This window comes from Oncorhynchus mykiss, chromosome 10, assembly GCF_013265735.2.
Source record: "Oncorhynchus mykiss isolate Arlee chromosome 10, USDA_OmykA_1.1, whole genome shotgun sequence".
Taxonomy (NCBI): domain Eukaryota; kingdom Metazoa; phylum Chordata; class Actinopteri; order Salmoniformes; family Salmonidae; genus Oncorhynchus; species Oncorhynchus mykiss.
Window position 1 is genome coordinate 19,116,078 of NC_048574.1, and position 14,578 is coordinate 19,130,655.

The window sequence follows — 14,578 nt, forward strand, 5'->3', positions numbered from 1 at the left end:
GTTCTTGACTATGTTTCCTGACACCGGTCATATTCAGCGGGTGTTGCGCATTTGTAAATTCATCAGTTCTGTGCTCTGGCACACTTGGAAGAGAGTGCTCTGAAATTGGAGTAGATAAAAAGAGTGAATTTGCGAACGCAAGAGATATGCCAACTGGATAACCAAATGATACCTGCATCTCTAGTTGTGTATATCCACCAGAAAACGATATGAGAAAAGACTCACCCACTCCTCCATTGGCATGACATCCTCTAAGCAGCTAGCTAGCTAACGTTAGGTTCCGTGTTTTAAGCTTTCTACATAAATATATACACTAGCCTATTAGCAACATTTTGACTGACTTGAGATAATTGCCCTTGCTAGTTCGATTGTATTGACATTCTCAGCGTTAGTTACATCTGTCCGTTTTTGACCAGAATATTGAGTCATTGAAACTGAAACAGCGCATCCAGAAAGGAGGCAGCAAACAATGTACCAGGCCAGCTGTGATTTACAACCTGACAGCAATATGTTTTGGACGACCAAGAAATGTATTGGTGAATTATATTAATCATGCATCTATTTATTCTGCCATCAATGCCTTCGTGTACGTCATGGAACGTTGAGTCAAATAAGCTATTATTAAAAACTCTTATAAAGCTGGTTTTGTAGCATAAACTGGGAATTTGATATTTTTTACTGATATTATGATGGTCTCTTTGAAACTTCTTTCCTACCCTACCGGCTTCCGATGTCATCCTTCTGTGAGCCGCTCCATGCCAAAACCATTTGAGAGCTGCACACTCTTGCTGCCTGAAGATGACGTTCTGCAGAAACTAGGCTGTGTACATGTGAATATATTTCACATGCTTTGCGATTGTGTAGGCTACTTTGAAAGAATCAGGAACCTGTCACACACTGAAGGCCTATAGGTTTGCCATTGCCACAGTACCAAACGAGCTCCTCCTTCTCGATAGTGGTTTTGATATGAGGCCAATTTCTTTTAAAAGTACCCCACAGGGTGCTCAACATTGTTATTGTATTTCTGTAGGAGGACAGCCCCTGCTTCTACGTCGCTGGCATCGGTGTACAAAGCAAATGGCCAACGGAAATCCGGAGCTGCTAGCACCGGTGCAGAGCCCAAAGGGTCTTAGCATTTCGTAACCTGATCAGAAGACGAAGGTAGGAAAACAAACCATCAGGAGTGACAAAATCAGACTCTTTGACTTGCTCAGTTAGAGTGACCTGCCAATATCTCTTCAGCAGATCAAACTTGCTAATGTACTTAGCAGTGCCAACACAGTCCACACAATCGTCGACCCTAGGCAAAGGGTACGAGTCTGACTTAGTAATGGTATTGACTTTGCGAAAATCGGGGAAAAAACATCCCCTTTGTTACAAATATACTGTGCGAACTCTACGGACTGTTGCCATGTTGTGCAATGCTGTGCTCAAACATAAACTCTACTTCACTATGGCGCTAACGTACTCCAACGGATTCGTTTTTTCGTGATTAAGGTGTTGCCCTGCAACAACCTCGCTCTCAGCAAGCTCAAAAGGACCTCTTAAATGATGTCCAAACAAGCTCATTCAGACTAAAACCGAGAGATTCCTGAACAACCACGCTGCAATCAGCACAAGGGGCCCTCGGAGTGTGGTGTCAGGAAAATAACCTCACACTCAACGTCAACAAAACTAAGGAGATGATTGTGGACTACAGGAAACAGCAGAGGGAACTCCCCCCTATCCACATTGATGGAACAGTAGTGGAGAGGGTAGTAGGTTTTAAGTTCCTCGGCGTACACATCACAGAGAAACTGAATTGGTCCACCTACACAGACAGCATCGTGAAGAAGGCGCAGCAGCGCCTCTTCAACCTCAGGAGGCTGAAGAAATTCGGCTTGTCACCAAAAGCACTCACAAACTTCTACAGATGCACAAACGAGAGCATCCTGTCGGGCTGTATCACCGCCTGGTACGGCAACTGCTCCGCCCACAACCGTAAGGCTCTCCAGAGGGTAGTGAGGTCTGCACAACGCATCACCGGGGGCAAACTACCTGCCCTCCAGGACACCTACACCACCCGATGTCACAGGAAGGCCATAAAGATCATCAAGGACAACAACCACCCGAGCCACTGCCTGTTCACCCCGCTATCGTCCAGAAGGCGAGGTCAGTACAGGTGCATCAAAGCTGGGACCGAGAGACTGAAAAACAGCTTCTATCTCAAGGCCATCAGACTGTTAAACAGCCACCACTAACATTGAGTGGCTGCTGCCAACACACTGACTTGACTCCAGCCATTTTAATAATGGGAATTGATGGGAAATGATGTATCACTAGCCACTTTAAACAATGCTACTTAATTTAATGTTTACATACCCTACATTATTCATCTCATATGTACAGTGCCTTGCGAAAGTATTCGGCCCCCTTGAACTTTGCGACCTTTTGCCACATTTCAGGCTTCAAACATAAAGATATAAAACTGTATTTTTTTGTGAAGAATCAATAGTCATTTAGGTCAACATTGGATCATTCAGAGATCCTCACTGAACTTCTGGAGAGAGTTTGCTGCACTGAAAGTAAAGGGGCTAAATAATTTTGCACGCCCAATTTTTCAGTTTTTGATTTGTTAAAAAAGTTTGAAATATCCAATAAATGTCGTTCCACTTCATGATTGTGTCCCACTTGTTGTTGATTCTTCACAAAAAAATACAGTTTTATATCTTTATGTTTGAAGCCTGAAATGTGGCAAAAGGTCGCAAAGTTCAAGGGGGGCGAATACTTTCGCAAGGCACTGTATATACTGTACTCTATATCATCTACTGCATCTTTATGTAATACATGTATCACTAGCCACTTTAACTATGCCACTTTGTTTACATACTAATCTCATATGTATATACTGCACTCAATACCATCTACTGTATCTTGCCTATGCCGCTCTGTACCATCACTCATTGATATATCTTTATGTTTATTTTCTTTATCCCCTTACACTTGTGTCTATAAGGTAGTAGTTTTGGAATTGTTAGCTAGATTACTTGTTGGTTATTACTGCATTGTCGGAACTAGAAGCACAAGCATTTCGCTACACTCGCATTAACATCTGCTAACCATGTGTATGTGACAAATAAAATTTGATTTGATTTGACAAGAGGGACCCCTTCATCCCAGTCTCTCAAACTCAAAGCAGTAAGCTCTCAACATAGACTTCAAAGTCTGATAATCTCTCAATAGCACATTGAGACTCTGGGTGGAAGACACTAGAGGGGAAAATTAGTTACACCCAACTGTTGTAGAACTTGCTGGAAGACCTTTGACATGAAATTCAAATTCGGTCTGATTGCACAATCCGCAGAAGTCCAAACGTTGACAATTGTTTCACCAGGGCCTTAATACTGGGAGCTGTGATTTTCCTCAGTGGAATAGCCTCAGGGAAACAAGTAGCCGCACACATGATGGTTACGAGAAACTGGTTACCACTCTTGGCTTCGGGAAAAGGACCAACACAGTCCACCAGAACCCTGCTGAAATAACACACACAGTGGGGCAAAAAAGTATTTAGTCAGCCACGAATTGTGCAAGTTCTCCCACTTAAAAATATGAGAGAGGCCTGTAATTTTCATCACAGGTACACTTCAACTATGACAGACAAAATTAGAAAAAAAATCCAGAAAATCACATTGTAGGATTTTTAATTAATTTATTTGCAAATTATGGTGGAAAATAAGTATTTGGTCACCTAAAAACAAGCAAGATTTCTGGCTCTCACAGACCTTTAAGTTCTTCTTTAAGAGGCTCCTCTGTTCTCCACTGTATTAATGGCACCTGTTTGAACTTGTTATCAGTATAAAATACACCTGTCCACAACCTCAAACAGTCACACTCCAAACTCCACTATGGCCAAGACCAAAGAGCTGTCAAAGGACACCAGAAACAAAATTGTAGACCTGCACCAGGCTGGGAAGACTGAATCGGCAATAGGTAAGCAGCTTGGTTTGAAGAAATCCACTGTGGGAGCAATTATTAGGAAATGGAAGACACACTGATAATCTACCTCGATCTGGGGCTCCACGCAAGATCTCACCCTGTGGGGTCAAAATGATCACAAGAACGGTGAGCAAAAATCCCAGAACCACACGGGGGGACCTAGTGAATGACCTGCAGAGAGCTGGGACCAAAGTAACAAAGCCAACCATCAGTAACACACTATGCCGCCAGGGACTCAAATCCTGCAGTGCCAGACGTGTCCCCCTGCTTAAGCCAGTACATGTCCAGGCCCGTCTGAAGTTTGCTAGAGAGCATTTGGATGATCCAGAAGAAGATTAGGAGAATGTCATATGGTCAGATGAAACCAAAATATAACTTTTTGGTAAAAACTCAACTCGTCGTGTTTGGAGGACAAAGGATGCTGAGTTGCATCCAAAGAACACCATACCTACTGTGAAGCATGGGGGTGGAAACATGCTTTGGGGCTGTTTTTCTGCAAAGGGATCAGGACGACTGATCCATGTAAAGGATGCCATGTATCGTGAGATTTTGAGTGAACCTCCTTCCATCAGCAAGGGCATTGAAGATGAAATGTGGCTGGGTCTTTCAGCATGACAATGATCCCAAACACACCACCCGGGCAACGAAGGAGTGGCTTCGTAAGAACCATTTCAAGGTCCTGGAGTGGCCTAGCCAGTCTCCAGATCTCAACCCCATAGAAAATCTTTGGAGGGAGTTGAAAGTTCATGTTGCCCAGCAACAGCCCCAAAACATCACTGCTCTAGAGGAGATCTGCATGGAGGAATGGGCCAAAATACCAGCAACAGTGTGTGCAAACCTTGTGAAGACTTACAGAAAACGTTTGACCTCTGTCATTGCCAACAAAGGGTATATAACAAAGTATTGAGATAAACTTTTGTTATTGACCAAATACTTATTTTTCACCATAATTTGCAAATAAATTCATAAAAAATCCTACAATGTGATTTTGTGGATTTTTTTCTCATTTTGTCTGTCATAGTTGAAGTGTACCTATGATGAAAATTACAGGCCTCTCTCCTCTTTTTAAGTGTGAGAACTTGCACAATTGGTGGCTGACAATACTTTTTTGCCCCACTGTGTATATATATATATATATATATTAGACACACATACACACACACACTACCGTTCAAAGTTTGGGTCACTTAGAAATGTCCTTGTTTTTTAAAGAAAAGCACAAAAAATCCCTTTAAAATAACATCTCATTGATCAGAAATACAGTGTAGACATTGTTAATGTTGTAAATTACTATTGTAGCTGGAAACGGCATTATCAGCAACCCCTCCTGTGCTCCAGTGGCATGTTGTTGTTTTTTCACCCTTATTTAACCAGGTAGGCTAGTTGAGAACAAGTTCTCATTTGCAACTGCGTTGTGTTAGCTAATCCAACTTTATCATTTTAAAAGGCCAATTGATCATTAGAAAACCATTTGCAATTATGTATGCCACTGCTGAAAATGGTTGTGCTGATTTAAAGAAGCAATACAATTGGCCTTCTTTAGACTAGTTGAGTATCTGGCGCATCAGCATTTGTGGGTTCAATTACAGGCTCAAAATGGCTAGAAACAAAGAACTTTCTTCTGAAACTCGTCAGTCTATTCTTGTTCTGAGAAATGAAGGCTAATCCATGCGAGAAATTGCCAAGAAACTGAAGATCTCGTACAACGCTGTGTACTACTCCCTTCAAAGAACAGCGCAAACTGTCTCTAACCAGAATAGAAAGAGGAGTGGGAGGCCCCGGTGCACAACTGAGCAAGAGGACAAGTACATTAGTGTTTAGTTTGAGAAACAGAAGCCTCACAAGTTCTCAACTGGCAGCTTCAATAAATAGTACCCGCAAAACACAGTTTCAACGTCAACAGTGAAGAGGCGACAGTGCCTTTAGACCACTGCGCCACTCGGGAGGCCCAGGACAAGGTGACTTTTATCAATATATTCAGCTCTATTTACTCTCAGATTCAAAAATGTTAATTAGCGTCAAAGTAGACATCATGCAAGGGTACAAATCCCTGCAAGCTCCTGCATATCATCTCTAGGTGAGACCTTTGCTAACAAGTACTTTGTCAATTTAAAACTTGCACAAGACAAACATGTTTATAATAAACTCAGCAAAAATAGAAATGTCCTCTCACTGTCAACTGTTTATTTTCAGCAAACTTAACGTGTAAATATTTGTATGAACATAACAAGATTCCATAACTGAAACATAAACTTAACAAGTTCCACAAACCTGTGACTAACAGAAATTGAATAATGTGTCCCTGAACAACGGTGGTGGTGGGGGGGTCAAAATCAAAAGTAACAGTCAGTATCTGGTGTGACCACTAGCTGCATTAAGTACTGCAGTGCATCTCCTCCTCATGGACTGCACGAGATTTGCCAGTTCTTGCTGTGAGATGTTACCCCACTCTTCCACCAAGGCACCTGCAAATTCCCAGACATTTCTGGGGGGAATGGCCCGAGCCCTCACCCTCCAATTCAACAGGTCCCAGATGTGCTCAATGGGATTGAGATCCGGGCTCTTCGCTGGCCATGGCATAACACTGACATTCCTGTCTTGCAGGAAATCACACACAGAACGAGCAGTATGGCTGGTGGCATTGTCATACTGGAGGGTCATGTCAGGATGAGCCCGCAGGAAGGGTACCACATGAGGGAGGAGGATGTCTTCCCTGTAACGCACGGGGTTGAGATTGCCTGCAATGACAACAAGCTCAGTCCGATGATGCTTTGAAACACCGCCCCAGACCATGACGGACCCTCCACCTCCAAATAAATCCTGCTCCAGAGGACAGGCCTCGGTGTAATGCTCATTCCTTCGACGATAAACGCGATTCCTACCATCACCCCTGGTGAGACAAATCCGCAACTCGTCAGTGAAGAGCAATTTTTGCCTGTCCTATCTGGTTCAAAGACGGTGGGTTTGTGCCCATAGGCGATGTTGTTGCAGGTGATGTCTGGTGAGGACCTGCCTTACAACAGGCCTACAAGCCCTCAGTCCAGCCTCTCTCAGCCTATTGCGGACAGTCTGAGCACTACTGGAGGGATTGTGCGTTCCAGGTGTAACTCGGGCAGTTGTTGTTGCCATCCCATACCTGTCCGCAGGTGTGATGTTCGGATGTACCGTTCCTGTGCAGGTGTTGTTACACGTGGTCTGCAACTGCAAGGATGATCAGCTGTCCGCCCTGTCTACCTGTCTTAGGCGTCTCGCAATACGGATATTGCAATTTATTGCCCTGGCCACATCTGCAGTCGTCATGCCTCCTTGCAGCATGCCTAAGGCACGTTCACGCAGATCAGCAGGGACCCTGAGCATCTTTCTTTTGGTGTTTTTCAGTAGACAGGCCTCTTTAGTGTCCTAAGTTGTCATAACTGTGACCTTAATTGCCTACCGTCTGTAAGTTGTATGCATGTTCATGAATTTTTATGGGCCATTGAACAAGCATGGGAAACAGGGTTTAAACAATTTACAATGAAGGTCTGTGAAGTAATTTGGATTTCTTCTAATTATCTTTGAAAGACAGGATCCTTATAAAAGGGACGTTTAGATAAAGGCTGTTAAGATTTCCTCTTGAAATCCGACATGTCCGTGGTAAGGACAACTTGGTTGCTGATTGTCCTCCAAGGGTGGTCAGGCAACAAGTTTTGTGTTTGACTGCACGTTTTGCTGTTTTTGGAAGTTAGTTGTGTCTTGATTGGGCTCGTTCCAAGTGGATGAGAGTTATAGAAATGTACGTGATTTTACCTGTTTCTCAAACGTAATTTTTTTTTGTCAGTAAAAAATGTATTGTAAAAAGTATATATACAGTATATAAAAAAAGTTGTCTGTTTTGTCTTGTATGTAATTGTTGACAGACAGACACCATGTTTCTATTGGAAATGGTGACGCATTTAAGTTGATCATGTTGTGAGATGGAAGTAATTTTCTGTTGGCGGTGAGCAAACTTCTTCAACAAAAATATAGGATATATTCAATGTCTAAAGGGGGAATGTATTACAGGCTTTGGTTTTTCCATTTTTATTTTGAGGTTGGACATTAGCATGTGGGGTGCACCGATTGGCATCACCTCGTTAGTCAGTATGTGTTAAACCTGTGCTGGTTTGTCATCTCGTTAGTGGGAAAGTGTTTCACCTGTGCTGGCCCAGGTGATATTTAAGAGTGGCTTGCCCAGTGCTTCAGTTGTCTTGAGAGAGGTGGAGATTTAATGCCTTTTTAGTTGGTACTCCCTATTTGAGTGTTTATCTTATCTTCCCTGTTTTTGTTTTGTTGTACTTTTTGATTTGCTTCCTATCTAAGTTTGGTGTGGGTTTTAATTTTGGACAAATTTAGTGGGTGCTCATGGTGGGTGTCTTTTAGGTCCCAGTTGTTGATAGTGACCTTTCAGTGGATACACCCATGAGTGTCTTTCAGAACCCTTCCTAAAACCCCCACCATTTTGGTTGTGGTCAGTAACTCTTTGTTAGTTCCACCTTCTGTTTGAGCGACATTATTTGGTTTTCTTGCTGGGGAACGTAATACACAGACCGATACCTGCATGTGCACCCATGTTCACAGAAGTGTATTGGTCACACACACACACACCTCTTTCTCTCCACAGATATTACTGATGATGGTGTCGGAAGCTGGGCTAGCAGAGGGTCCCAGGACCGCCAATACTCCCTTAGAGATAATCTGGCACACTGTTGGGAGGGAGAGGAGAAAACAGGGAACCAAATGAGCGTTAACATAGAATTTACAATGGCATTGAATTACACACTAGTTGCATATTGATACAGAGTACAATACAATATAAAAGCAGAATATGAAAGTATTGTTTACTTTTAAAATATACAAGTAAATATGTACATTTTGTTTTCTTGCATGTTTCTGGCAGGTCAATTCTTTTTTTGGCTTGGCTAGCCAGCTCGCTAATTGTTTTTGTTTGAATGATGCGTCTGGACACTGTACCAGCTTTTTTTGTTTCACCTGGCTGCTGGTTCCTGATCTTTTAAAACCATCAATTGAGGAGTTACCTAACGCTTGAGAGGAATGGGAGATGCAGTAGAGGAATGCAGTGCTGAGGCAGAGGGCTCGTAGTGAGGAGGACTGGCTACTACTCTGAACTGTGTGTGGTGTGCTTTCTAGCACCCAGCGCTGCTGAGGCAAACATTGTGAAGGAGGATCTACCATTAGTTTTCATTGAAGGCTAAATAGAAAGACTCCAATCACAACCTAGACATACTGTAGTGTCACCTACATGGGCCCAATATGGAGGGATATCACAACACTACATTATGCAAAAAAACAAAATCTCCCGGAATAAACACTTTTTTTTTTTTAGCATATCAGGCTGACAAGCGTGTCTTGGTTTGAGAGGCGTATCAAAGGGCGCTATCTCCAGAATTGTGTAACCATGTGCAGAGCCTGCGGTCTACGGAATCATACAGTGCGTTTGAAAGTTTTCAGATCCGTTGCATTTTCTACATTGTTACATAACAGCCTTATTCTAAAATATTTTATATAGTTTTTTCCCCCCTCAATCTACACACGATACTCCATAATGTTTTTTAGATTGCTCAGTTTGGCTGGGCAGCCAGCTCTAAGCAGAGTCTTGATGGTTCCAAACTTCTTCCATTTAAGAATGATGGAGGCCACTGTGCTCTTGGGGACCGTATATGCTGCGGAAATGTTTTGGTATCCTTCCTCAGATCTGTGCCTCGACACAATCCTGTCTTAGACCTCATGGCTTGGTTTTTGCTCTGACATGCACTGTCAATGGTGGAACCTTAAATAGACAGGTGCATGCCTTTCCAAATCATGTCCAATTGAACTTACCACAGGTGGACTCCAATCAAGTTGTAGAAAAGTCTCAAGGATGATCAATGGAAACAGGATACACCTAAACTCAATTTCGAGTCTCATAGCAAAGGGTCTGAATACTTATGTAAATAAGGTATCTGTTATTTTCTCTTTATTTTTAATACATTTACATCGCTTGATCGTTATGGGGTATTGTGTGAAGATTGAGGGAGAAAAATAATTAAATCCATTTTAGAATAAGGCTGTAACGTAACAAAATGTGGAAGTCAAGGGGTCTGAATACTTTCAGAATGCACTGTACAGCTTCCATAATTTAATTTGAAGTGTAAATTGGACAATGATGAATCAATACCCTGTTTACAAATTTTCCCATTTACAATGGTCTAGTGGTACACATACTTTCAAGCAGCACTGTATATGAACCCTACAGGGCTGGTCATTATTTTGCTATGAAATAAACATCCGTATCTATACCCCAATTCTTAATAAAGACATTCCAATTAAATTATATTTTCATTGCTAAATAAACCACTTTTGTTAAATAAGCAAACTCAGATTTAATGTGTGCAAAAATATGTGAGCCCCTTCAGTCAATAACTTGTGGCACCTCCATTAGCAGCGACAACTTGGAGTAAATGCCTCCTATAGCCAGTAATCTGACATCTGTTTTGAAGGATTTTTGCCCACCTCCTCCTTACAGAACGCCAATTGAGTGAGACTTGAGGGGTGTCTGGCATGAACTGCCTGCTTCAGGTTCTGCCACAGCATCTCGATTGGATTTAGGTCAGGACTTTGACTTGGCCAAAACACCAATCTTCTTTCTCCTGAGTCATTATTTGGTAGATTTGCATGAATTATTTGGGTCGTTGTCTTGCTGGAAGACCTATTTTCAGCCCAGCTTTAGCTCCTTGACTGATGGCCTTACGTTCTGTTCAAGAATCTCCTGGTATACCTCAGAATTCATGGTTCCCTTAATGATGTGGAGCTCCTCCACAGGAGGAAAAGCAGCCTCAGATCTGGACATTCCCACCACCATGCTTGACTGATGGTTTTCGAGGAACATAGAGGTGTTGATTGTGACCAAAAAGGTCAATTTTGGACTCATCGGTCCACAGAATGGACTTCCAGAAACCTTCAGGTTTGTCCAGGTGGTCTCTGGCAAAGTTAAGGCAGGCAGTTTGTTTCTTTTTTGACAGCAGAGGCTTCTTCCTAGCAAGCGAATTGATGTCATGTTAAAAGCTCTACATTTGTAAATGATTTGGATATCAAATCTTTTTGCGATTTTATATCCTTCCCCAGACTGATGTGCTCTCACTACCCTTTCGGCATGGTGTGCTTTGCATTTACCTGGATAGGTAACACCATCCAGGTAAATGCCCCGCCCAAACTCTTTCCTAACGATCTCTCCTTTGATAGGTTCATTTGGTACCCAATTGTTTACCCACCTGATTCTACTTGACTTAACCAATACAACTTGGGGTTCACTTATTTTGGCACCTGCTCTAATTCCCTTTTTAATTTGTTTTTGTACTACACACATGATTTCCTCTACACCAACATATGGTATTGGTAAATATGAACCTGTTATGTCAGATCAAAAAGACTGGTTCTGATAAAATGAAGATATCATGGTTTAAAAATAAATCTTTAATTGCACAAGGGGTTCACATACTTTCAAGCAGCACTGTGTGTGTGTGTGTGTGTCTGTGTGTGTGTGTATATATATACACTGCTCAAAAAAATAAAGGGAACACTAAAATAACACATCCTAGATCTGAATGAATGAAATATTCTTATTAAATACGTTTTTCTTTACATAGTTGAATGTGCTGACAACAAAGTCACACAAAAATTATCAATGGAAATCAAATTTATCAACTCATGGAGGTCTGGATTTGGAGTCACACTCAAAATTCAATTGGAAAACCACACTACAGGCTGATCCAACTTTGATGTAATGTCCTTAAAACAAGTCAAAATGAGGCTCAGTAGTGTGTGTGGCCTCCACGTGCCTGTATGACCTCCCTACAACGCCTGGGCATGCTCCTGATGAGGGGGAGGATGGTCTCCTGAGGGATCTCCTCCCAGACCTGGACTAAAGTATCCGCCAACTCCTGGACAGTCTGTGGTGCAACGTGGCGTTGGTGGATGGAGCGAGACATGATGTCCCAGATGTGCTCAATTGGATTCAGGTCTGGGGAACGGGCGGGCCAGTCCATAGCATCAATGCCTTCCTCTTGCAGGAACTGCTGACACACCCCAGCCACATAAGGTATAGCATTGTCTTGCATTAGGAGGAACACAGGGCCAACCACACTAGCATATGGTCTCAGAAGTGGTCTGAGGATCTCATCTCGGTACCTAATGGCAGTCAGGCTACCTCTGGCGAGCACATGGAGGGCTGTGCGGTCCCCCAAAGAAATGCCACCCCACACCATGACTGACCCACCGCCAAACCGGTCATGCTGGAGGATGTTGCAGGCAGCAGAACCTTCTCCACAGCGTCTCCAGACTCTGTCACTTCAGTCACATGTGGTCAGTGTGAACCTGCTTTCATCTGTGAAGAGGACAGGGCGCCAGTGGCGAATTTGCCAATCTTGGTGTTCTCTGGCAAATGCCAAACGTCCTGCACGGTGTTGGGCTGTAAGCACAACCCTCACCTGTGGACATGCACATTTGTGGCCTGCTGGAGGTAATTTTGCAGGGCTCTGGCAGTGCTCCTCCTGCTCCTCCTTGCACAAAGGCGGAGGTAGCGGTCCTGCTGCTGGGTTGTTGCCCTCCTACGGCCTCCTCCACGTCTCCTGATGTACTGGCAGCGTACTGGTAGCGCCTCCATGCTCTGGACACTACGCTGACAGACACAGCAAACCTTTTTGCCACAGCTCGCATTGATGTGTACCATCCTGGATGAGCTGCACTACCTGAGTCACTTGTGTGGGTTGTAGACTCCGTCTCATGCTACCACTAGAGTGAAAGCACCGCCAGCATTCAAAAGTGACCAAAACATCAGCCAGGAAGCATAGGAACTGAGAAGTGGTCCGTGGTCACCACCTGCAGAACCACTCCTTTATTGGGGGTGTCTTGCTAAATGCCTATAATTTCCACCTGTTGTCTATTCCATTTGCACAACAGCATGTGAAATTTATTGTCAATCAGTGTTGCTCCTAAGTGGACAGTTTGATTTCACAGAAGTGTGATTGACTTGGAGTTACATTGTGTTGTTTAAGTGTTCCCTTTATTTTTTTGAGCAGTGTATATCTCCCCACCGGAGACCAGGGTTCAATCCCTGTGTCCACTGTCCACCCTTCCTACTGTACACCCTTCCTACTGTCTTCCTTTCTGTCTCCCCGTCTACTTAACTACTGTCTGAATCAAGTATTAAAAGTGAGAATTCCACTTTTAAAAATTGCTTGACATTTCCCGCAATGGCTGTGTCCCAACCAGGGCCAATAGGGCTCTGGTCAAAAGTAGTGCACTATATAGAGAATAGGGTGCTGTTTGGGATCAAGACAAATAGTCAGCAGTCCATTTCTAATCCTGTTTCAGCTGTATCCATTTCCACAGCCAACCAGCCATGGAGAGGCCAAACTGGCCTGGGCCTTTATTGGAACTGGGGAACTGCATTTGTCATTTCCTTCCTGCCGGTCAACTAAAGGGTTACTTCCCAAATGGCACCCTATTCCCCATATAGTGCATAAATAGTATAATGTAGGGTGCCATTTGGGACGCAACCAATATGTTCTCTCAAGGCTTCAGATAAATAAAAAAGACTTTACATCCACTAGACTAGAGCAAGCATTGGAAATGCAGCCAGGTCACCCGTGATACAAGTCAGTATTCGATGTCCATCCATGTCTGAGGATGTTGGGAGATGACATGGAACATGGCCACTAAGGGCAACAGTGAACACTGTTACCTTCAAGTAGGTTTCGGTTTTGCTAAGGCATTTTGGACGGGGATGGCGGATGGGTGTAAACATCTGCTACTCGCGTCAAAGGTTGAATGTTTGAATTCAGCAATAGAAAGTTGTTTTTTGAGATTTTTTTGTTTTAAGCCTATCCCAAACCTTACTTTAACCATTCAGAGTTAATGCCTACACTTAACCATAAACACTTTGAAATTTGACGTTTGGAACAACTTTGAAATTTGTTTGGGAAAACATGGCTGAACATCTAATTCTGACATGAGACTGTTAGAGCTTGTTGTGTAAATGGTACATAGGACAAGGGGATTTGTTTCTAGCTGTAAGTCTTTGGCCGTATCCGAAAGCCTTCTAGTCTACTTACTAAAACTACATACTGTACTAATCACACTACATACTATTTAGAACGTACTGTTTAGTAAAAACGTATGACGAAAGCAACAAATATCAAGTTCATTAGCCTATGCCCTGAGGGAACTTGGTTCCAGTTACAGTTGGAACCTTTGTATTAAAACCTTTTATTTTTAATAAACACCAGCTTTGCCTCTGTCTTGAGCCTCTATGAATTTTCTCTCATCACTGCCCTCCAAGTGTTCTGCCACATAGAAAATACTTCAGTTTTTAGCACTGTATATCATTATCCTGACTTACTGGTGTCCCCTGTCTCGTACTCGCTGTCCCTCAGGAGTTCAAAAATGTCCACCTCCACTTTGCCCATCACAGAGAGGTTACTAACACGGTTGATGCCCTCTTTGGCCAGGGTGATAGCCAGGCGCTCACCACGACTGCACTCCATCGGGTCATCCAGAACAGCAGCTACAAGACACAGGGTGTGTTACG

The 14,578-nt window shown here is 43.0% G+C and overlaps 1 protein-coding gene across 2 annotated transcripts in view; it reads right to left on the minus strand.

The window, feature by feature from the left end:
* The window catches only part of LOC110533448 (glutamate receptor ionotropic, kainate 4), a 95,910-nt gene that overhangs the window by 49,840 nt on the left and 31,492 nt on the right, over positions 1-14,578 (minus strand). For both annotated transcript variants that reach the window (XM_021617662.2, XM_021617660.2), the window contains exons 3-4: positions 14,390-14,554; positions 8,599-8,696 (exon numbers count right to left, since the gene is read on the minus strand). In XM_021617662.2, coding sequence (XP_021473337.2) covers positions 8,599-8,696; positions 14,390-14,554 — 263 coding nt within the window. The remainder of the gene's footprint in view (positions 1-8,598; positions 8,697-14,389; positions 14,555-14,578) is intronic.